The sequence below is a fragment of the Castor canadensis genome, chromosome 8 (assembly GCF_047511655.1).
Source record: "Castor canadensis chromosome 8, mCasCan1.hap1v2, whole genome shotgun sequence".
Classification (NCBI taxonomy): domain Eukaryota; kingdom Metazoa; phylum Chordata; class Mammalia; order Rodentia; family Castoridae; genus Castor; species Castor canadensis.
This window is the reverse complement of record NC_133393.1, coordinates 105,522,097-105,542,613: the sequence shown is the minus strand read 5'-3', so window position 1 is coordinate 105,542,613 and position 20,517 is coordinate 105,522,097. Positions and strand designations below refer to the sequence as shown.

The 20,517-nt window shown below is 40.2% G+C and overlaps 1 protein-coding gene across 1 annotated transcript in view; it reads left to right on the top strand.

Moving 5' to 3' along the window:
- The first annotated feature begins 6,962 nt into the window (after positions 1-6,962).
- Positions 6,963-20,517, top strand: part of Wif1 (WNT inhibitory factor 1) — a 63,955-nt gene continuing 50,400 nt past the window's right edge. The window contains exons 1-2 of the mRNA XM_074083834.1: positions 6,963-7,262; positions 7,737-7,876. Coding sequence (XP_073939935.1) covers positions 7,127-7,262; positions 7,737-7,876 — 276 coding nt within the window. The 5' untranslated portion in view covers positions 6,963-7,126. The remainder of the gene's footprint in view (positions 7,263-7,736; positions 7,877-20,517) is intronic.

Here is a 20,517-nt window from a genome sequence, read left to right as displayed (position 1 = left end):
GAGTAGTTGAAGAGGATGGGATGCCCCAGGAAAGATATTAAAAAAAGAGAAGAAAAAGGAAAGAGTAGTAGGCCTTTATGGTTAAGGAAAACAAAACAACAACAACAAAAAAAAAAAGTGGGCTGCTCAAGTGATAGAGCACCTGACTAGCAAGCATGAAGCCCTGAGTTCAAGCCCCAGAACCACCAAAAACAAAAGAAAAAGTTCGGAGAGGAGTTCCACATGGTGAGATAAGATCGGAAAAAGACGCTAAGGTAGAAAGAAAACAGTACTACTTTTATAAATAAGATTAAAAATTAGCTTGGGCTGAGCCTCGGTACTGCATATCTATAATCCTATCTACTCAAGAGGCAGAGATCAGGAGGACCATGGTAAAAAGCCAGCCGGGCAAAAGAGTTTTTGAGATCCTGTCTCGAAGAAACCCATCACACACACACACACACACACACACACACACACAGACACACAGAGGAGGCTGGTGGAAGGGCTCAAGGTGTAGGCACTGAATTCAAACCCCAGTGCCACAAAAAAAAAAAAAAAAGTACCTCGAGTGGAAGAAGCCAGATGCAAAAGTGTTAAGCAGTGAATGATGGTAAAAAGGTAAAATAATAATAATAACTTCAAGTTTGTTCAGACCCCTCCCTGGCTTGTCCTTCTGGGACTGCAGTGGTGGGGCTCTTCCACCCCCTGCTCTGTGGCCTCCAGTCAGTGATTTGACAAGCGTCCTTTGGGAGGCAGGTTATAATCTGCTTCTTGTTTTCCTTGCTGCCAGCCAGCACCCGGCCTGTCTCCACGCCTGGCTGCACTGGCCTGGGAGTAGGTGCTGGGGGGGGTGGTGCGGGGCGGGAGCGCCACGCACGATCAGGCCATGATCGTCTCTGAACCGCACGTCCACACAGGACTCTGACCCCTCGAGCCTCACATCCGCAACCACCAAGTGGACCTTCTCTCTGCTCAACGCCTGAAGGAAGGTCCTTGTCGATTCCATGTTCGTCCCGAAGAGGTGGAACTGAACCCAAACTTGCCTGACTGCCCGGAGCCTGTGCCCGAGCCTTGGCCTGAATTCAACTCTTAATAAAAAATAAAGTTACAGGCCAACATTCTTGAAGAATATAGATGCAAAACTCCTCAATAGAATACCAGCAAGTCGCGTTTAACAGCACAGTAGAAGCATCTACAGCAGGATCATTGGGATTATCAGTAGTCAATTAGGGAACTTCCACAATGTACAAGATTTTTGGTAAAAGTTGTTTTAAATTAAAAGGATAATGCTTTTTATTTTCTTTTTAGAACGTGGGAAGAGTTTTTGGAATCAAGTTGCTTTCTTTAAGATCCTAATTGGTGCTGCTAGGGTTGTATGATTGCGTGGGAAGCTAAATCTATGCTCCATTGTCTATTAATGAGGAACTTTCTATTGCAATATCCCAAAGGCAGAGCAAATGCCTCTTGGGAATAAGTTCTGTGGGTTCATATAAATTAGTGATAAATGTCTAAGGCATTCATACCATTAGAACAGCCCGAGTTAAGGCTGTATTTTTGCAGACTTGGAAGAAACTAGTAACTTACAAGAAGGAACCAATGTTAGCCATTTCAGATCCAAACATTGTATTAACTCCATACACATTTAACAGACATTCATGAAGAGCCTATCACATTTCAGTACTTAGAAGCATTCCTTAAACTGAATCTTAGTCGAAGTAGCAAATCAAACAAAGTCCTCAAGTTAAAAAATACTTCATCCTACGAAGGTATTCTACTTTGGTTTCCTGTTCCTCTAATAGTAGGAAATCACATTGTTCCCTTTTTATCCTATCATTAAAAAACAGTTTTGCTAAATATCATAGAGATGAAACAGCATGGATGAACAAAAAGCAGTGGATGTGATTTGTGGAAGACAAGATAGGTTAGGTTGCTTGGCAATGCCAGCATGTGAGGAAAAAGAGCGAGAATGTTGCGTGGGGTGATGGAGAATGTTGGTATGTGCTGCACTTGGGTAACGAGCTGTCAGGTGTCCTGATGTGCAGTTTGTAAGTGAGAAAGTGCGCAAGCAGCATAGAAAGGAGTTGTTGGCCTGGGGAGGTGACAGCTGCCTGCTTTGGGAGAAACTGACTGAAGCACAAAAAAGACAACCTCTTCCTATTGTTCAAAACAGTTTTTAACTTTATGAGCATCTGTTCATTTTCTTTAAAAATCAGTAAATATTTGTGCATAAGGTGAAAATAATTCCCTATCCCTATTCCCATTCCCCATAGACAGTCACTGAAAATATTGTAAGTAATCTTTCAGACATTATATAGAAATATATATAAATGTAGATTGATAGTTCCTCTATGCATCATTAGATAGATACAATTGTTATATATATTGGATTTTAAAAACAAGACTGTATGAAGTATAACGTGTGGTGTGCTCTTCTCATTCCCATCCCGTTGCTCTCATTCCATAGCAGTGTGCTACTGGGGAGTCTGTGCCTCTTCTCCAAACACAACTCAGGTGTGGCGGATGTGCCCAGTCTCCAGATAATTCTGACTGAGACCACAAAGAAGAATAGCCAGCAAAAATGGCAGCTTGCCAGAGTAAGTGGGTGGCTGAGCCCTGGAAAGATCCCCCTAGGGTACTTGTAAGAACTGGACAGTGCTAGCCCCGTTTGAAGGACAGACAATACTCAACCCATGTGATGACCCCTTTGTAAAAAAGAAATATTGCCAGATCTCTTAATTTTTAAGAAAAGTCAGAGATCCAACTTTTTTATGAGAAATCTGATTTTCAAATGTTGGGAGCATAATTGGACTTTATCCTTTATTTTATTTTTAAGACAAATTTTATATTTTATATATTTATAATATTTTAGAATAGTTTTTAGGTTTTTTGCAAAAATGGTAGAGTACAGAGTTCCCATATACTCTACACCTAAGCAGGGAGTTATGCAGGGCTGGGTTGCTACGTAAATTCCGGTGGCCTCTTACCTTTTATCTGTGGCTTTGCTTTCTGCAATTTCAGCTACCTTTGGTAACTGTGGACCAAAAATTTTAAGTGAAAAATTCCAGAAGTAAACAATTCATAAGTTTTAAAGTGTGTGCTCTACTAAGTCATGTGATGAAGTCTCATGTCATCTCATTCTATCCAGCCCAGGTCATGATTCATCCTTTTGTGCAGTATATCCACACTGTGTATGTTGCCTGCTTATTGGTCACTTTAATAGCCATCCCATCTCAGTTATCACATCAACTGTGAATGGTTTCAAGGTGCTTGTGTTCAAGTGGCCCTTATGTATTAGCTAACAGTGTGTCACAACACCTACTTCATTTCCCCACCTCATCTCATCACATAGGCATGGTGTCATTTCACCCCATCCACCTAAGGGTGAATACAGTACAATACAGTATTCTGAGAGATTGCATTCATGTAATTTTTATTATACTTATTATAATTCTATTTTATTATTAGTTATTAATCTCTTACTGTGCCTAATTCACAAATTAAACATTACCGTAGGTAGGTAGATACAAAAAAGCATAATAGACTATATAGGACTGAGTACAATCTGCAGTTTCAGGCATCCCCTGGGGGTCTTGGGATATATCCCTCATGGGTAAGGACGACTACTGTATTTAGAGTTCTCAGCACAATCGTCCATAACCAGTTTCTATCTATCTTTTTAGCTTCATCTGCCCCTGCCCCCTCCCTTTCCCACTACAGACTCATGGTACCAGAGATCATCACCTACAAATCCTGCAAAGTGCTTTCTGTCTCTTGCCTCTTTGCTCTCACTGCTGCTGCTCCCTATGTGTGGATGTCTCTTAATTTCCCTTTGGACAATAAGACTATGCAAGTTCCTTCTGCTCTAGGTCTTCCTGAAACCCAGTCTGCTACTAAGAGACTTTCCGTGAGTCCCAAATACCCTGTGCATGTCTCCACCATGGTATCCATTCCTTCTTTTTTGTTCATCCTCCACACTCCTTGGTTAGTTCGAGAGTTCTTCAAGAGCAAGGGCTTTTTACTTGCTTTTCTACATCATGTGCCTGTTCAACACATACACCAAACACTTAGAAAGTGTTTCGAATGAATGAGTAGATGGATGAAAAATGTTCAGACTTCCAGATGTCAGAGTTCTTCTCTGAATTTTCAGTCTTTCTGTCCTGTTAAAAATTGCCATATTCTGCTTTATATTATGGTTGCTTGTCATTTTAGTCACTCCAATGCTCTGAAAGGCTGGGGTCACGTTTTGTTTTTCCTGTACTTTCTAGATCAATGTCCTGCACAGAAAACAAGTATTTAATAAAACTTTGTTGAAGAAGTGAATGAGTTAATGAACAAATACATGAAGCTGCAAACATAATTATCGATGAGAGTGAATCATACAAGGAAAGGAAGCACAATGGACTGGAAAATAAATGGTAGAATTACCAAACTAAATGAAGTCAATTTGTAGTAACTCCTACATTATAGTCAAATTGTCATTATTCACAAATAACTTGTCACATTTTTATTTGAATAGAGAAATTTAAAAACATACCTTTATTTTAAATGGAAATGCTACTTTGATTTTTCAAAGAATAAGCCCAGTTCAGCTCTTAGCTGTATCTTCCCACAAAAAATACACTCTATTACTCTTAAAAATAACTGACTATTTATAACTTAAAAATAACACAGATTGTTCCTTCCTCCTTTTTAGAAACCCAAAGATCTTAAATCCGAGAATTTTGTTTTGTTTCATTTTTGGTTTTTTGAGATAAGGTTTCACTATGCAGCCCAGGTTGCCCTTGAACTTGGGATGCTCCTGCCTTAGGCTCCCAAGTGCTGGGATTACAAGTTGTGTACTACCAGGACTAATTTAAATTCAGAGTTTTTTAAATAGCATGTTTCTCTGTCTATAACAAAATTCAATGTTTCTAAGTTTCCAATGCAGGGGAGAAGTGAACAGTATCATGATAAAAGGGAAAAAGTCCTACAGCAAGGTAAGTTACCATTTTCAACACCAAATTCAAGTGCTGCAGAAAAGCCTCACTAAGATTTTACCTTTTCTCTCACCCAAAAAGAAAATTGTATGGATGGTTCTCAATTAGTATTTGATTAGAACAACCTGTAGAGGGCGTCCTTGCACCAAGAGCCATAGGGGTTTGAGCAATACTAAAGGAGAAAATCTTCCATTAAAACAACGGGCTCCAAATGTCTACTGTGTTGTGAAATTACTATCTTTGAGTGACACTAGAATTACAATGCTAAAGTGTTTTAAAGGTTGCCTATTGTACTAATACATTTACTATGTAAATGAATATTCATTGAAATAAAATAATAAAATGTTGGGAAAGAGGTAAATATTTTTGTTTTAAAGGAAGAATGGCCGTGAAACTTTGGACTCAAACAGACTTAACTGACTTACTTAGTAGAACGAAGTACAGTGGATAAGAGAATGAGTTTTGGAATCAGATTTGAACCCTGACTCATTTACCAGCTGGATGTCTGCAGTTCAATTTACTGGACTTTTAGGAGTCTTACTTTCTTATCAGTAAAATGGGAATAATTAACAGTACCCATCTCAAAGAGCGGTGAGCGTAATAAGCACTCTAAAGTGCTTTAAAATTTAAGACACTGCAAGTTCAAATCAGTCATAATTCGATAGACTTCTGTCTAATTCTCTCCCCCCCCCCCATCAGTCAGTTACTGGACATATTTCATGTTGGCAAATGTATATTCTGTTCTTTTTAGTAACTTCTAACGTGTCCAGCTTCTCTTCTGTGGTTTCAATTTGCTTTTCCCTTTTGAGGTGTCCACCACTCTACAAAAGACTGAATAAAACACCATGCCTGACCCCCGACACTCGATCTTTAGGGCATTTGTCGCAGCGTCTGCGTGCTTAAAGAACAAAGGCAAGTAAACAAAACTTTTCAAAGTGAAAACTTTCTGTGCTTTTGAAAAACCTTTTGCTTCCACTTTCTTTGAACATCCAAAGGGTTTAGGCAGGAGATATAAATCCTTTGTGCTGGGGTTGGGTGGGTAGGAGACGCTAGAAGGCCAATGCCAGCACTTAGACTCACTCGCCAGAGTCAGAGCTAGAGCCTTGCTCTGGCCCCCAAGCTCCTGTGATTTCAGTTACTGCGCCTCCAATTTTCTTAAAACACCACCAAACACCAAATGTGAAGATGCTCTTCCCTCTAGGGAAGCCCTACCCTCAGCGGGTCATGTAAAGTTACCATCCAGGACACAGGGAACTCTTCCAGGCGCCTAAACCCTGTTGGATTATCAGGAAGACAAACCACGCCACCTTTTGGGTGTCGGTCAAGTGCAGAATGAAGGTCTTGTGCCAGCGAGAGTCCCAATGGACAGTTGTTGAGTCTCTTGGGAGTGCGCAAACTATTATCGCAGAGGAACAGAGAAGAGAGAGAGAGAGAGGAGGGAGGGGGGAGGGAGGAGATAATGAATATAGGAATATACCGGCCGAAAGGGAGAAGAGGTGGAACGTGTGCCTTCAGTTAGCACCGGGGGATAAACGGGAAGCATCATCATCAGCACCCAGTTAAGCCCAGCATTTTCCGTTCACCAAGATGCCTCTGGCGGGAGGAGTGAGCGCGGGCGTCCCAGGGTCCCCTGGAGTGCGCTTCTCTGAGTGCGCGCGCTGTCCAGCCCCTGGCGCGCCCCCCACCTGCTGCTCAGCGGAGCGAACGCGGTCCGCCGGTCCCGCAGCCCCGCCCACGCGTCCCCAGCGCCCCCCAGTGGCGGCGGGCGGACTTCGCAGGCCCCTCTCCGCGCACGCACCCCTCGTGCGCCCGCCCTTCCCGCGGTTCCTCTCGCAGTGTTTGACCCTCGGGCACTTGGCGCTGCGGGGCGTGCTGGCATCTGCAGCTCTGCCAGCCTGGCGTCTCTGTCGTCCCCTCTCCCTCCCACGCCCCCTCCTCCTGCACGGCTGTGGCGCGTTCGTCCCCTCCCGCCCTCCCTCCGTCCCCGCCCCTGCTCTGGGGCTGTCCCAGGCTCATTCGCACCCGAGGCAGGAGGCTGCACGCCCAGCAGTCCAAGTGCGCACAGCAGCGGCCGAGGGAGCTAGCTGCAGCCCCGCTGTGAAGTTCACCGCGGCAGGTTGGGTGCGCACAGCAGGACTCTATCCAGCAGTGAGGAGGTCCCGAGCAGCATGGCCTTCCCTGCCGCCGCGCTCCGGCTCTGGAGCATCCTCCCGTGCCTGCTCGTGCTGCGGGCGGAGGCCGGGCAGCCCCGCGAGGAGAGCCTGTACCTGTGGATCGACGCCCATCAGGCCAGAGTGCTCATCGGTAAGACCCCGGCAGGCAGCACTGTCCTGTCTGCGCGCTCACGCTCTCCATCAAACAAGGGATACCTGCTGGTAGTGTGTTTTGAAACTTCAACTTGCAAAGGCGATTGCTCCCCTCCTTTTAATCCCATACTTTCCATCCGAAACCTTCAAAAAAAAAACCAAAGCTGATCCAGTGTTGTGACCAGGCTGGTGCTGTTTGACTGCCCTACGTTTTTGTAGGTGAGTCCAGCGTTTGTTAGTCTCAGTTACTCAATGACAACTCGTTTTCCCTGAGAGCTTGCGGCTGTTAGCATCATTCCTACCACATACACAGAAAAGGGCATCTCGGTAGTGTTGGTACCAAAGGCAGGTGCTTTGTGAAAAGAACTGATCCGTACTAAGTCTTTGGTTTTCTTTTTTTGCATGAAACTTCTGATTTGGATTCTTTCCGGTCCACCTAGTTTGATAGTTTTGTTTATTATTTAAAAAACAGGATTTGAAGAAGACATCCTGATTGTCTCAGAGGGGAAAATGGCCCCCTTTACACATGATTTCAGAAAAGCACAACAGAGAATGCCAGCTATCCCTGTCAATATTCAGTCCATGAATTTTACCTGGCAAGCTGCAGGGCAGGTAAGTTCTGATAATCAGAGAGGGTGGAGAAGATTACCCTTTTATATTTCTACTGTCTGATGGCAAATAGAAATAATATTGTGTAGGGTGTAGTGTGGTACGTTGGCAATTTTAAAGAATAAATTTCTCTCCTCTGGTTGCCAAAGCAAATAAAGATTCAATTCTGGTTTATTTAACGTGGTCACATAAATTAAAGATTCTCAACAGAGAAGGCTAAGCAATGTGCCCAAGGTCACTATTTTGATAAGATGTGGTGTGTTGAGGCTGCTGGAAATATAAAGACCTCACATGCCAGCATCACTGTGTTTCTGTGGTCATGGACATTAAAATTGAACATAATATTTTAAAGACTATTTTCATACTATCTACTAATCACTTGTGACATTATTTATACTTCACAGCAAAATTTTTTAAGTCTGTATTTTCGGTATCACTCATTTTTTAAAAGCTGATTATGTTGAGGTGTGGCTGAGGTGGTAGAACACCTGCTTTGCAACCCTGAAGCCCTGAGTTCAAACCTCAGGCCCACCAAGAAAAAAAAAAAGCTGATTATGTTGAATGTTATTCACTGGAATGTGAATGCTATTTATTTCTGGTAGAAGTTCATAGACTCAAAGGTGTCATATAAAAATATTGTAAAATATGGAAGCTTTTTGATTTTTTTAAGTTACAAGAAAATTGCTTTATGAAGCATTCCTTTTATTTCTTAGCACGTGAGCATCTTTTGTATATTACTTTTTATATGTTTTCAGTACAATATAAATGACCTCTTTTTTTGGATAGAAAGGAGAATAAAATACTTATGAGGTTTAATTTCTGTGGTGCAATTGGAGAAATTAGTCTAGAGAACAAATGGTAAGTAATAAACTCTTTTGCTCATTAGTTGGTAAAATGTGTCTATTCTGAGAATCATTGTAATTATAATTAAAAGCACATTTTCAGATTTTTTTATTCTAAATTTACTTAAGTGGCTATTTCCAAGAAGAATGAGATCAAGAAAACTAGGGCAAATACAGCAATGTTGTTGGACTTGGGTCACATGACAAGGGGAGAGCACATACAGGAAGTATGGGGATAGGTAGAAAACCCAAAACATGAAAGTGGTTGATGTCCCCACTCCAAAGGAACTAATACAGAAACCTTAAAGTGACAGAGATCAACGTGAGAAGGGGATCAGGAACCAGTGTAAAGATCAGTTAGAGATGAATCAACTTGGGTTGTAACACATTTGTACATGGAAGCAATGCTAGGAATCTCTCTGTATAGCTATCCTTATCTCAACTAGCAAAAATGCTGTGTCTTCCTTATTATGCTTATGTCTTTTCTTCAACAAAATTAGAGATAAGGGCAGAACAGGTTCTGCCTGGAAGTGAGGGGAAGGAGAGGGTGGGGGGGGGGCGGAGAAATGACCCAAACAATGTATGCACATGTGAAGAAATGAATAATAAAAAATAAATAAAAATAAAAAAATTTAAAAAGGTGAATAAGAAATCTTGGATAAGTGAGATATACCTTGTTCATGAATGGAAAGCTAAATAAAGATGCCATTTTCCCCAATAAAGTCAATATAATTCTAAAAAAAAACACTTTATAAAAAGTCACTTTTGGAAATTGAGAAGCCACTTTGGTTCCCTCTAATTGCCTGTTGTAACATGGGCATGACCATTTTATCTATCTTCTTTTCCTCAAGTTCTCTCTCATTAAAAAAAAAAAATCCAAAATTGGCTAAATCAAGGCCCAATGCTTCCATTGCTATATGGTTAATGATGTTTTGAATAATAAATGATGTTTTTGATCCACTGAAGCTCATGACTTGAAGGTCATATATTCTAATACTGTGTGGATAAGTTCGCTGAATCTGCTCTTGCTCTGTAGGGAGATTGTTCCTTCCTCTCACAAGTCCCTCTTCATAGATACCTTATGGACAATTAAATTCAGAATATTGTGAAATCAGTAACAAACCAATGAATAGCTCTTCATGATCTCCTTTTCTTTTCACTGGAATCTGTTTACTTGTGGTTGACCACTTGTCAGATGGGCTCACTATTAATCCAATAGTTAAAAAAAGACTTTTAAACCTATATATTTATGGACTCATCAGAAGCATTAGAAGATAGTTCAAACTGCATCCCACTAGCTGAAAGGGTTAGGTATATATAAGAGGCAGAAAATACCAGTAGTTTTTTTCTTTTTCCTTTTTCTTTTTTTCTTCTTCTTCTTCTTTGTTTTTTTTTTTTTTTTTTTTTTTGCATACGCATTTGTCTTCTGAAGAATGGAATTTAAAGCCAAGGCTTGCATTCCATGCTATCTCCCCTATTGCTTTATAACATAAGGCCCACTTGCAAATATTAGCATATTGTTGAGTACAAAATGGTTTGGCATATCAAACAATCTCAGAAATGTGCCTTGTAAGGGATTTGAGAAAACTGTGGGACTGGCAGAAACATGAAGCTTCTATGATTTCATTTTCCTCCTGCTGAGGTGCAGACCACCCATATGAATGACCCCATCAAGCCAGACAATGTCAGTACCTCAATTAGGCTACCTAAGTAGCATACCTCTGTGCTCAGTCTGCATAGAAAGGTAACCCCAGGTAACTAACTATATGAAACCTAATGTCTGGTTTTCTTACTGGAGCAGGTGCCAAGGGGGGACAATCTACCCAATGGCAAAATCTAATACAACTAACTTTACTCGCTAAAGTTATATAAGTCCAGCACCATAAGGTTTAAAATGCCAGGAAAGTTTGAAGATGGGAAAAATAATGACTTCAATACCAATTAAGTACCTTGAAAGGCCTCTGTGGTTAAAGCCAAACCACATCAAAACATTTACATAGAAAGTGAAAAGTTCATCACATTACCTTGTTATTTCATCCAACTGATACCAAGCACTTCAGTGTTTCAACAGTACATAAACAAGACACATACCTGATGAATGACATTTTAAACTTTATATTTAAGTGTTTTAGCAACTTACGGACACAGTTAAAAATAACTTTAGATGGAAGACCTAGTACAGGCAGTAAGGTGTTATCTACCTCCAATAAATTTCTAGTCAAGTGACCCAAAAGGGTCGTTCAAAATATATCTCATGGTCAGCTGAGCACCAGTCACTCACACCTGCAATCCTAGCTGCTTGAGAAGCTGAAATCAGGAGGGTCATGAGTCCAGGTCAGCTTGGCAAATAGTTCGTGAGACCGCTTCTCCAAAATAACCAGAGAAAAATGGACTGGAGGTGTGCTCAAGTGGTAGGGTACCTGGTTTGCAAGCACAAAGCCCTGAGTTCAAACCCCAGACTCACCAAAAAAAAAAAAAAAAAAAAGGTATCTCATAGTCTAGTTCAGACAGGTGCAAATAAAATTTACAGTGAGAGATTTAGTTTCCCATATCAAGGAGGTCAGATCTTTTGAAAGCATTTTTAGTATGTGGAGAATTGTGTGTACTCACATGTTGATGTATGTGTTAGCCTCTTCATAGAGCAATTTGACCTGGATGGCAAAAGGCTTGACATAAATCGTTTGAGTGGGAAATATTACTTCCACAGATGCATCCTGAGGAAATAATCATGACCATGGGTAAAAATTTAAGTCCAAGAATGTTCTTCATCATGCTGTTTATAAAAGTAAAGACATGCTCACAAATTTAGAAGTCTAGCAATAGTAGCAGAATAACACAATGAAGCAAGGGTAAGGATAGTCTGGACATCCATTTGAGCTGTGGAAAGCTGTTCATGACAAATTAAGTAGTCTGTTACATAGTATATTCTGCTTGATTCCATTGGACATTAAATTGGCAGACACAGGAAAATCATCCAAGGTGTAAACACTGGTTACATCTGCATCTATTGTATAATGTTGGGTGGTTTTTTTTGTTTGTTTGTTTGTTTTGCTAATGAGTATGTATTGGTTTGCCATTTAAAAAATCATTTTCAGGGGCTGGCAGAGTGGCTCAAGTGGTAGAGTGCCTGCCTAGCAAGCATGAAGCCTTGAGTTCAAATCCCAGTACCACCCAGAAAAAATCATTTTCACATTAAATGTATATAAAAGGTTGTATGAGTGTAAAATTGTATTATGTTCTGGATCATAAATACTCTCTCAGTATTTATTATCTGGTATGATTTTTACATGACATATCACTCAATGAAATGGTAGAAAAAGTGGTTTTCATGAGTGATTAGCTCTATGGACACCAAAGACCTTACCGATGTTTGTCTGGTGTTCAATGATTTCTTTTGAGGTTCTCAAAAATCTTTTTTAGGAGACTTTTTTGACTGAAATCATTCTACCTGACCTTTTCCTCTCCCTGAAATTCTCATTTTCCATGTGCAACTTTGTCTTCACTTTATCTCCCACATCAAACACTCGTTTTGTGGCATGCCCTTTCCAAGGCTTTTAGGTGAGAGAAGAGTTTCCAGTGAAGAGACTTGGGCTTAAAGGACTTTTAGTCATTAAGGGAAAATACCCTTTATTATTATGTACAGCTTTTTAATCATTGATGCTCTTCAAAGAGGCTTGCCTTATTCTTTTTCCCTAAATTTGAGACAGGCAGGGACCATGAGCAATCATTTTGGTTTCCTAAATTAGGAACTAATTAAACATTTTATTTGGAAAATAACACTTCCTAAAACCAAGGCTTTAAAGTAAAAATTTAATGAGAAGTTTTGTTAGACAAAATCTGAATTCTAACTTTAGGACACCACTGCTGATTTCCATATGAGCCAGTTTAGTGTAAGACCAAACTATTTTAGTTATGTGGCTCTTATAAGTGACTCTTCATTTATAAAGATCATATAGGCTTGACCTTATAGCTATGTATGTTGTATTGCCTTCCTAAACATGCTAAGAAACTATGAATTTGGTCTCAATGAGACATCTCTTTTGATGTTGCCTTTTTTTTTTTTTAGCAGTGGTGATTGGTTTATACTGAGCTATCTGTACTAGTTTTCCATCCTCCTTGTAACCAAAGACCTGAATTTCTGAGCTAGATGGCAAGGGCCATACTGAAATTGATAACTATGGGATAGAAATTCTCTGGGTGAAGATAACCAACCAATATTACCATCAAATCAACCACTTGAATAATTAGCAAACGCTAGCCATCTGTAGCGGTAGGTGCAGATCTTAGAAAAAAACTTTATCTTTTAATGATGTACAGTGTATAAAATTCTTACAGCCACTTAGAAGTTAGTGGTGTGGCTTCATTTCCTTCAGTTTCAAGATGTTTGAAAGGAAAACTTTAAAGTATTGCTATGGAAAGAAGAGAAGAATTTTGTCTGCTATCCTGAGGATGTTGAGTATGTTGTTGAGTCGACTTTATCAGGTTAAAGTGCTCCTTCCTTTTATGCATGACCATCAAAAATAGAAAATATTAACTAGGCTGAATATACAGTGTATCAAGTGAAACATTGTCCAACACGTAAGGTTAATTAGAAATGAATTCATGATCCTTACTAGTTCCCTATCATTTAAAAAAAATTCTAAAACTACTAGGAAGAATACCAATAATAATAATCGAGTATAAAAAAAGCTTGAGAACCTTGCCTGGATAATGGTGTTATTGTGGGTGATTCCAGTCAGTGCTACTCAATTTCAGCTTCAAAGTGAGGAAATTACCATTGGAAAAAAAGGAAATAAAAAACAGGTCTTTTCTCTGACATCTGACTCACATGTTTGCTAATTTCTAAAATACAGAATGATTCTGCTGACATGTTTCTGTAATATCAACTGGATAATCCAGTTCCATCATTAAAATATCGCTAGGTCCCCAGAGAGCTTATTTTCTCAATGTGGGGTTTGATATGACGTAACACTGCTCCCATTAAGTTTGAGCTCTGGTTGCCATCTCAAATTTCCCATTGGACCAGCTGAGCTCAGGAGTATTAAAATGCTTTTTTCCCCCTTCCTTTCTCCCTTAACAAAAATCAAAGAATAATAATAGAGAGTGAATTTTAATTTACATCCATCCCTCTATCTTCAAAGGACCTGCCAAACACCCTTAACCTCCTCCTTCTAAAGTTATGGTGATACTTTTTTAAATCCCTAAATATGTATTATCCATATTTTTTCTTAATGGAGTTATGATTGTTTGGGTAGTTGTAACTCAAGTGGTTTCATACCTTTGCACTCCTGGGGCTTGCCATCATACCTTGGTGTGGTTTTACTTCACCAAATATAGGAAATGCCTTGTTTTCTGACCCCTCTTCCCTGATTTCAAAGTGGGAATGTGAATATGTTTACATATTGTGGGCATGATTTTTAAAAAGAGATACTCATCATATCAAAAGGACAGCTTTAAACCTTTAATGTTTAGATTCTGCTCCACTGTGGCATTTTGAGTTGTGGTGTTGTGGATATGCCACTAGGGGATCAAAGAGTGATTCTGTAGAGAGCCCATTTCATTTAGCAAAGCAGGCATGTGCCAGCCATCTGTTGTATCTGCTGATAGAAAACAGCAGTCAGTTTCTCAAACTTTTGCCAGAAACAAACAAAAAAAAAGCTTTATTACTTAGAGGAGATGAGTTACAAGGTACCTTGTAAGCCACATCTGGTTCTATAGCAATTTACATGGCATAAATGTAAACTCTGCCATGTCTTCCTTCCATGGCGGTGTAAAAGCACGTAAACAAACCCTTCACTCGATCCTCCCTGCTTATTCCTGACTTTAAACACAAATGAAAGTATTTTAAATTTTTGTGATGAAGTAGAAAGTTTTGATATTCAATAAGGAATTTTGTGTTGGATTAAACTGATTTAACCTGATAAATAAGACAGGTGTTCTTGTGGGAACAACTTTGGGGATTAAGAGTTTAGTGAAAATGAGGGCTGGCTTTGTGGCTCAAGTGGTAGAGTGCCTACCTAGCAAGCATGTAGGCCCTGGGTTCAAACCCCATTACTAAAGGAAAAAAACAAAAGCAAAAAACCAAAGAGCTTAGTGAAAATGCTCTTCATTCTGTGGCCAGAGCTCTGGAGGAGGTAGCATCAGAGCACAACTTCTTTTGCTGCAATAATTTATCTAACTCACCAAAGTTATATGGGAGTTACATTTCCATGGACCCTGGGTGCATGGGAGCTGTTGTCCCATGCAGAGGTTCTCTCTGACTTAAGCGCTCAATCAACAAACACAGTGAGGCACACAAAGAGGAATAAACTTAGCACCTGCTCTGAGGATGCTCATAGCCTAGGAAACAGTCATTACATTCTCATCCAAATAAGGTAAGAGCACAAAGGAAGCCACTTTTTTTCCTTCTATGGGAGAAGGGGAGTCCAGAGTAGGTCACCCTCAGAGCAGGTGATGTTTAAATTAATTCCTGGAAGGATGAGTCAGATCAGCCAGGAAAATGCTTTCCACGTGTAGATCTCAGGATGTTCAAATGCCTGGAGGTTTTAAAGAGGAAAACATGCTCTAGCTGATCATGAGAGGCTTTGAATCTCATCTGAGAGCTAGTGGAAACCCAATGAAGGGGAGGTCAGGGTCAAATAATGGAGAAGGGGTCCAGGGGCAGAGGACTAGAAAGTAGAAACCACTCGAGGAGGTTTCTCCCTTGTCTGCTGTGGAGAGAATGAACTTGATCCCTTGCAAATTTATTCCAGGGGTGTACTGAGTAAACCTTTGGTTATGTGTTAGGTAGACTACAGTTTCTTCATATCCCTCACTTAGCTCTTCTTTCTTACTAAGTTTTAGAAGAATTTATGATGATTTTTTTTTTTTCTATTCTTCTTCCTTTTCTTCCTCTACTCCTCCTGCTTCTCCTCCTTATCCTCCCCCTGTTGGTGATCAGGGCACAGAACTAAAAAATAATTTAATTTTCTAAAGGAGTCTAAAACTTTGAACATAACATGAAAAGGAAGCTTAAATAAGGAAAACAATATGTTAATTTGAAAAAAAAAAGAATTGACCCAGCCTCTCTTTTCAACTCCTGAACTACCTTTTAAATATCAACAAAAGTACAATGAAAGCACAGAAATTAAGCTTGGCAGGTGATCCTTCAAATGAGAAACTGAACACTGGATATGGGTCTGTTTAAAGCCTGCTTCTTCAGCTATTTGATTTTCCTTAAAAATTTATTATTGCTTAAAACTCCAAAGTCACAGGGCTCTTAGTTATTCCCTGTTTTCCTCAGAGAGACATATGGATGTTTATTCTTCTGAGCTGTACATTTTATCTTCTTTTTTGGATTTTATGGGTGAATAGGATGAAAGAGTCTTGGAAATTGTCAGTCGTCTTTTGAAACCCATTCACCTGAATAAAATCTTACAGGGCAGCCATGTGTTGTAGGCCTGGGACAAAGGGACACTTTAGGGGGTAAGTGCTTAAACTGGCTACATGAGAAAGGAGATGAATATAGTCTTTGCATAGCTGCTCTTGGCCAGAACTTAGATCGTGCAACCCCAGGGTCATGGTTCAAGGTCACCCTGAGCAAAAGCATAAGCACCTACATGAAAAATAAACTAAAGCAAAAAGGCAGAATCATGGTTCAAGTGGCAGAGTACCTGACTAGCAAGCACAAGGCCACGAGTTCAAACCTCAGTGCTGTCAAAAAAAAAAAAAAAAAGAGCCATTTCCTTCCCTTAAGAAAATTAACAGTTAATTGGAAAGACAGAAATATAAGCAGGTTATTGTGATAATTCCTGGAATACGATTGTGTAGAAGTTCTGAGGTATTTCCAGGCTACAATGAGAGCACAGAGTACAACTCCAGAGTCAATCTGACTAGTGAGTTTGCTGAGCAAACACAGGGCAGAGAGGATGGTTTTTAGGGAAAGGGACAAACTTGAGACAAGAAAAAACGTCATCTTGGTACATGGTACTTTGGATGGCTATACTATAGAGCGCAAGGTAAGAAGTAGAGAGGTAGGCAGGAACTAAGTCCTAGAGGACTGTGTCCATCATGCTACAGAGTCTGGGACTTGTTCCCAGATGGCACTGAAATGGCAGGTTTGCTCACTACAGAAGGATAAAGCAGAGACAACTGAGTCAACATTGCATCCTCAGATCACCTTGTTGGCAGGTAGAGGATAGCTCTACTGCAAGGAGAAAAATCTCTTCTAATGGGAGGGAAAATAGACTGGAGAAACACTTGGGAGATAAAAAATCCTGTCTTGGTGGCAGGAGTAAAGATTAACTCGTTTCCACTCACATGGTGCCCTGTTAGCCCCTTTGTGCCTCATTTCCCAAGCTCACCTTTCACTTCCTCAGGGCCTGTCCCTCTGCCTAGAGCATACTCCTTTCTGAATTTCTGCATGCCCTTCTCACTCATTTCCCTTATGTCTCTGAGAGACTTTTCCATGATGCCCTTGTAAAAATAGTCATCACTCTTTTCACCACTCTGAGTATCCTCTGTTGTACTTGGAAAAATGATAACACTTGATTATAGCTGGTCTTAGTTGCCTGACTCTTCCATTCCATGTAAGCAGGTCAGAGCAAGGACTCTGCTCTATCACCATTATCTCCAGATGCTGGAACGGCTCCTAGCACCTAATAGACAGTCCATAATTCCGTTGTGAGTGGATAAATGAGGCAGGTCCCATTATTATTCCCAGACAGGTAAGGCAACTAAGGTATAGAAGAGCAAAGCCAGTGATTCAAACTTAGCCAGTTAGGATCCAGAGCTTTTGCTTTGATGAGTGCTAAACAGAGGTAGGAACACAGAGCTCTGGGAACACAGAGGAAAAAGCAGTTAATTTTGGTTGGCAAGGTTGGGGAGGGCTTCACTTAGGAAGACCTATAACAATGGAACTGGGACTTGAAGGATGTTTATGAAGCTGTTTATTGAGAGGAGACATGAATAAGGTTCAAGAAGAAGTGCTGTCATAGGCAGAGGCAAAGGAGTTGTAGAAGTGCATTCTGGGACAGGTTAATGGTGTCTTAGGCTGCTGCGTGGTGTGTATAGGGGAGAATATTGTAGGCTAGAGAGGGGGTGGAGATGAGGACATGAAGCTCATCAAAGCTGGTCAAAGTCAGCTAGTGGGAAGGTCACCTAGTCCATTTGGGCTCCAGTGCTTTTGTCTATAGGGAATGTGGTTTGGATTACCTTTAACCCCCTTCCAGATTGCAATGATTGAAGTAAAACATCTTCAATCATTAAATGTTAATGGGAATATCATTACACAAAACATAATATTTGTCTCTAGATTTTTAAAAATCAAGGCACAAAGATTCTTTTCTTGGTCTTGTTTGTTGCCAAATTTAAATGATTCCCCCAGTATTCCTTTTTGTTTATCCTATGTTGATGATAATAGTCAACATTTCCATAGTGCAACCTTCTTGGTAGGCACTTTTTTAAACATTTTATGGATCTCTCACTGAGTCCTCACAAAGAGACACTGAGGTAGATCCCATTATTCCCAGTTTGTAGGTGAGGAAATGGGAGGGGGAATAAGGAAGTCAAGTTTCTTGCCCAAGAGCACACAGCTAAGAACACTTTTGCACATGTTTTTATGCTTCAGAGATCTTCAGATCTGCTCTGATAACTTCTGGGGTATCTTCTCATTCCAAAAAATAACAATTCACAGAACATTTATCAATGCTTACTATGTCCTAAGTCCTGGAAATACAAATTTTAATTGATCTCACTGTCTTCAGGAAGTCATCAGCTGGGGGAGAAGACTGTGACATCAATAAGTTGGTTGTAATAATAGTGATAAATTCTCAGGGCCAATTTCATAAGGTTTTTTTTTTTAACTGCACCTGAGAATCTAACCAAAGGGGTAAGTGGGAGCTGAAATCCAGCCCATCTTTCACTCCTCTGGTTTGATACTCTGGTACACAGCTGCTCCTGTCCAGAGGGAGCACTTTTTCTTGACTGGCATGAAGACTTCTCATGGGCTACCTGTGGCTCCTGTGAATGCTCTTAGGAAGGTTCCATGAGAGCATAAAGTCAAAGCACTTTGCCATTGTTTAGCTAAACTGCAATTATTTAGATGCAGGAGAAGACATCAACAAGGAAATAACATCTGAATTGGGTCATGAAAGATGCATAGTAGGCAGAGAGTAGCCAAGGCAGGTGGGATTGAGGGGGGCATTCTGGAGTATAGTGAACAACCCAAGAGAGGTATAAAGAGGTGAGAATCTTTGGGTACATTGGAGAATGGCATTTGTTGAGAATGGTTAGAGTTTGTGGGGCAGGAACTGGAGAATATGGGTATAAAAAAGTAGGTTTGGGGAAGATTTTGATAACTTCTGTATGCCTTACTTGACTTTGTCTCTATGTTCACTCATAGTATGACTTTGCTATAGTTGACAATGGAGAACAGTGGGGAGTTTAAAAGAAGATAATGTCGTATTTGTATGAAGGGTAACACTGTTGGTAGATAGAGGTAGATGATATGAGTCTGACTAAGGATAGGAATCAGTTAGGAGGTTATTTGAGGTCCACAAAAGGTGGGAAGGGCCTGAACTAAGTCAGGCAGTGGAGAGAGAGAGGAAGGGCCAATTCCAGTCCTTACCAGGGTAAATGGCAGAATATATTAGACCTGGCAATCATGGAAACTAGGTAACAGAGGATGACTCTGAAATGGCTTGGGTGGACGGTGGTGTCTTAACTGAGAAAGTAATTACAGGAACAAGATCAGAGCAGTTTGGTGTACCAAGATAATGGGGTTAATTTGGAAATTGCTGGACACATTTTCTACTAAATGATAGTCTGACAGGCAGTTAAAAAACTGAATCAGGACCTAAGACATGAAGTAAAGAATAGAAATACTAGTTTTAAGACTGAATCTCTTTTCTTATTCTACCCCTTCCCTTCCTTCTTTTGACCTCAATTCAGTATTTACTAAGGTCCTACCTAACACTGAAGCTTATGCTGAACACTAAAAAGGCAAATGTAAATTAGATATGAAGCTTTTTTTCAAGCAGATCACAATCCTGTGGAGACAGATATGACACAAAATAACAATACAATAGTAAACATTTCATAATTGCAATATGAAAAAGGTGCTGTGATCTGAAAAGGGACATTAATTCTGCTGGAGGAAGAGATACTTACCTGCACGGTGTTCTTCATGGTGAGATCCATAGAGCTTCGATGTGCACAATTAGAACAACTTTTGTTCTGCTGGACTTCATGACTTATATGTACTTGAGATAATTAAGCCTAATTAATTCTGCTTTCCACATACCATCAAATTTTGGAGATGGCTATGACAAATGTCCCTATATCACTAGGTGGCAGAACAAATCAGTTTTCCCAGGTGAAACATTGAAAGCTACTGTTGAGGGAACTAGTTTGTGGGAGCTGAAGACAGTCCTGAACAAATTTCTATTGCAGGGGTTGGTAAGGTGCCTTATTTCCAAGGACTATTTCAGGATCAGTCCCAGATATTTCCTAGGAGGATTCACATCTGAAGTTCAGTCCATGTGAGCTATCTTAGGTTTAAGGCAATTACCAGAAGGATCCTCAACAGACTTGTAGAATACTCTGGTATTTGGCTCTTGAGTTCTTAGTGAAGTCATGTGATTCCTACTATTTGAAAGTTCCATTGATATTCCTATTTCCAGTTAGAACTTGATTAGGGTTTGAAATTGTATTTATATTGCTGTCATTTACAGCAGTAGCCAGCAGGTGGCAATGTAAAGGTTATTCAGTGAATTTTCCACCTCAACACTTGAGGCTTCCGGTGCCATCTGTCTAACAGACCCA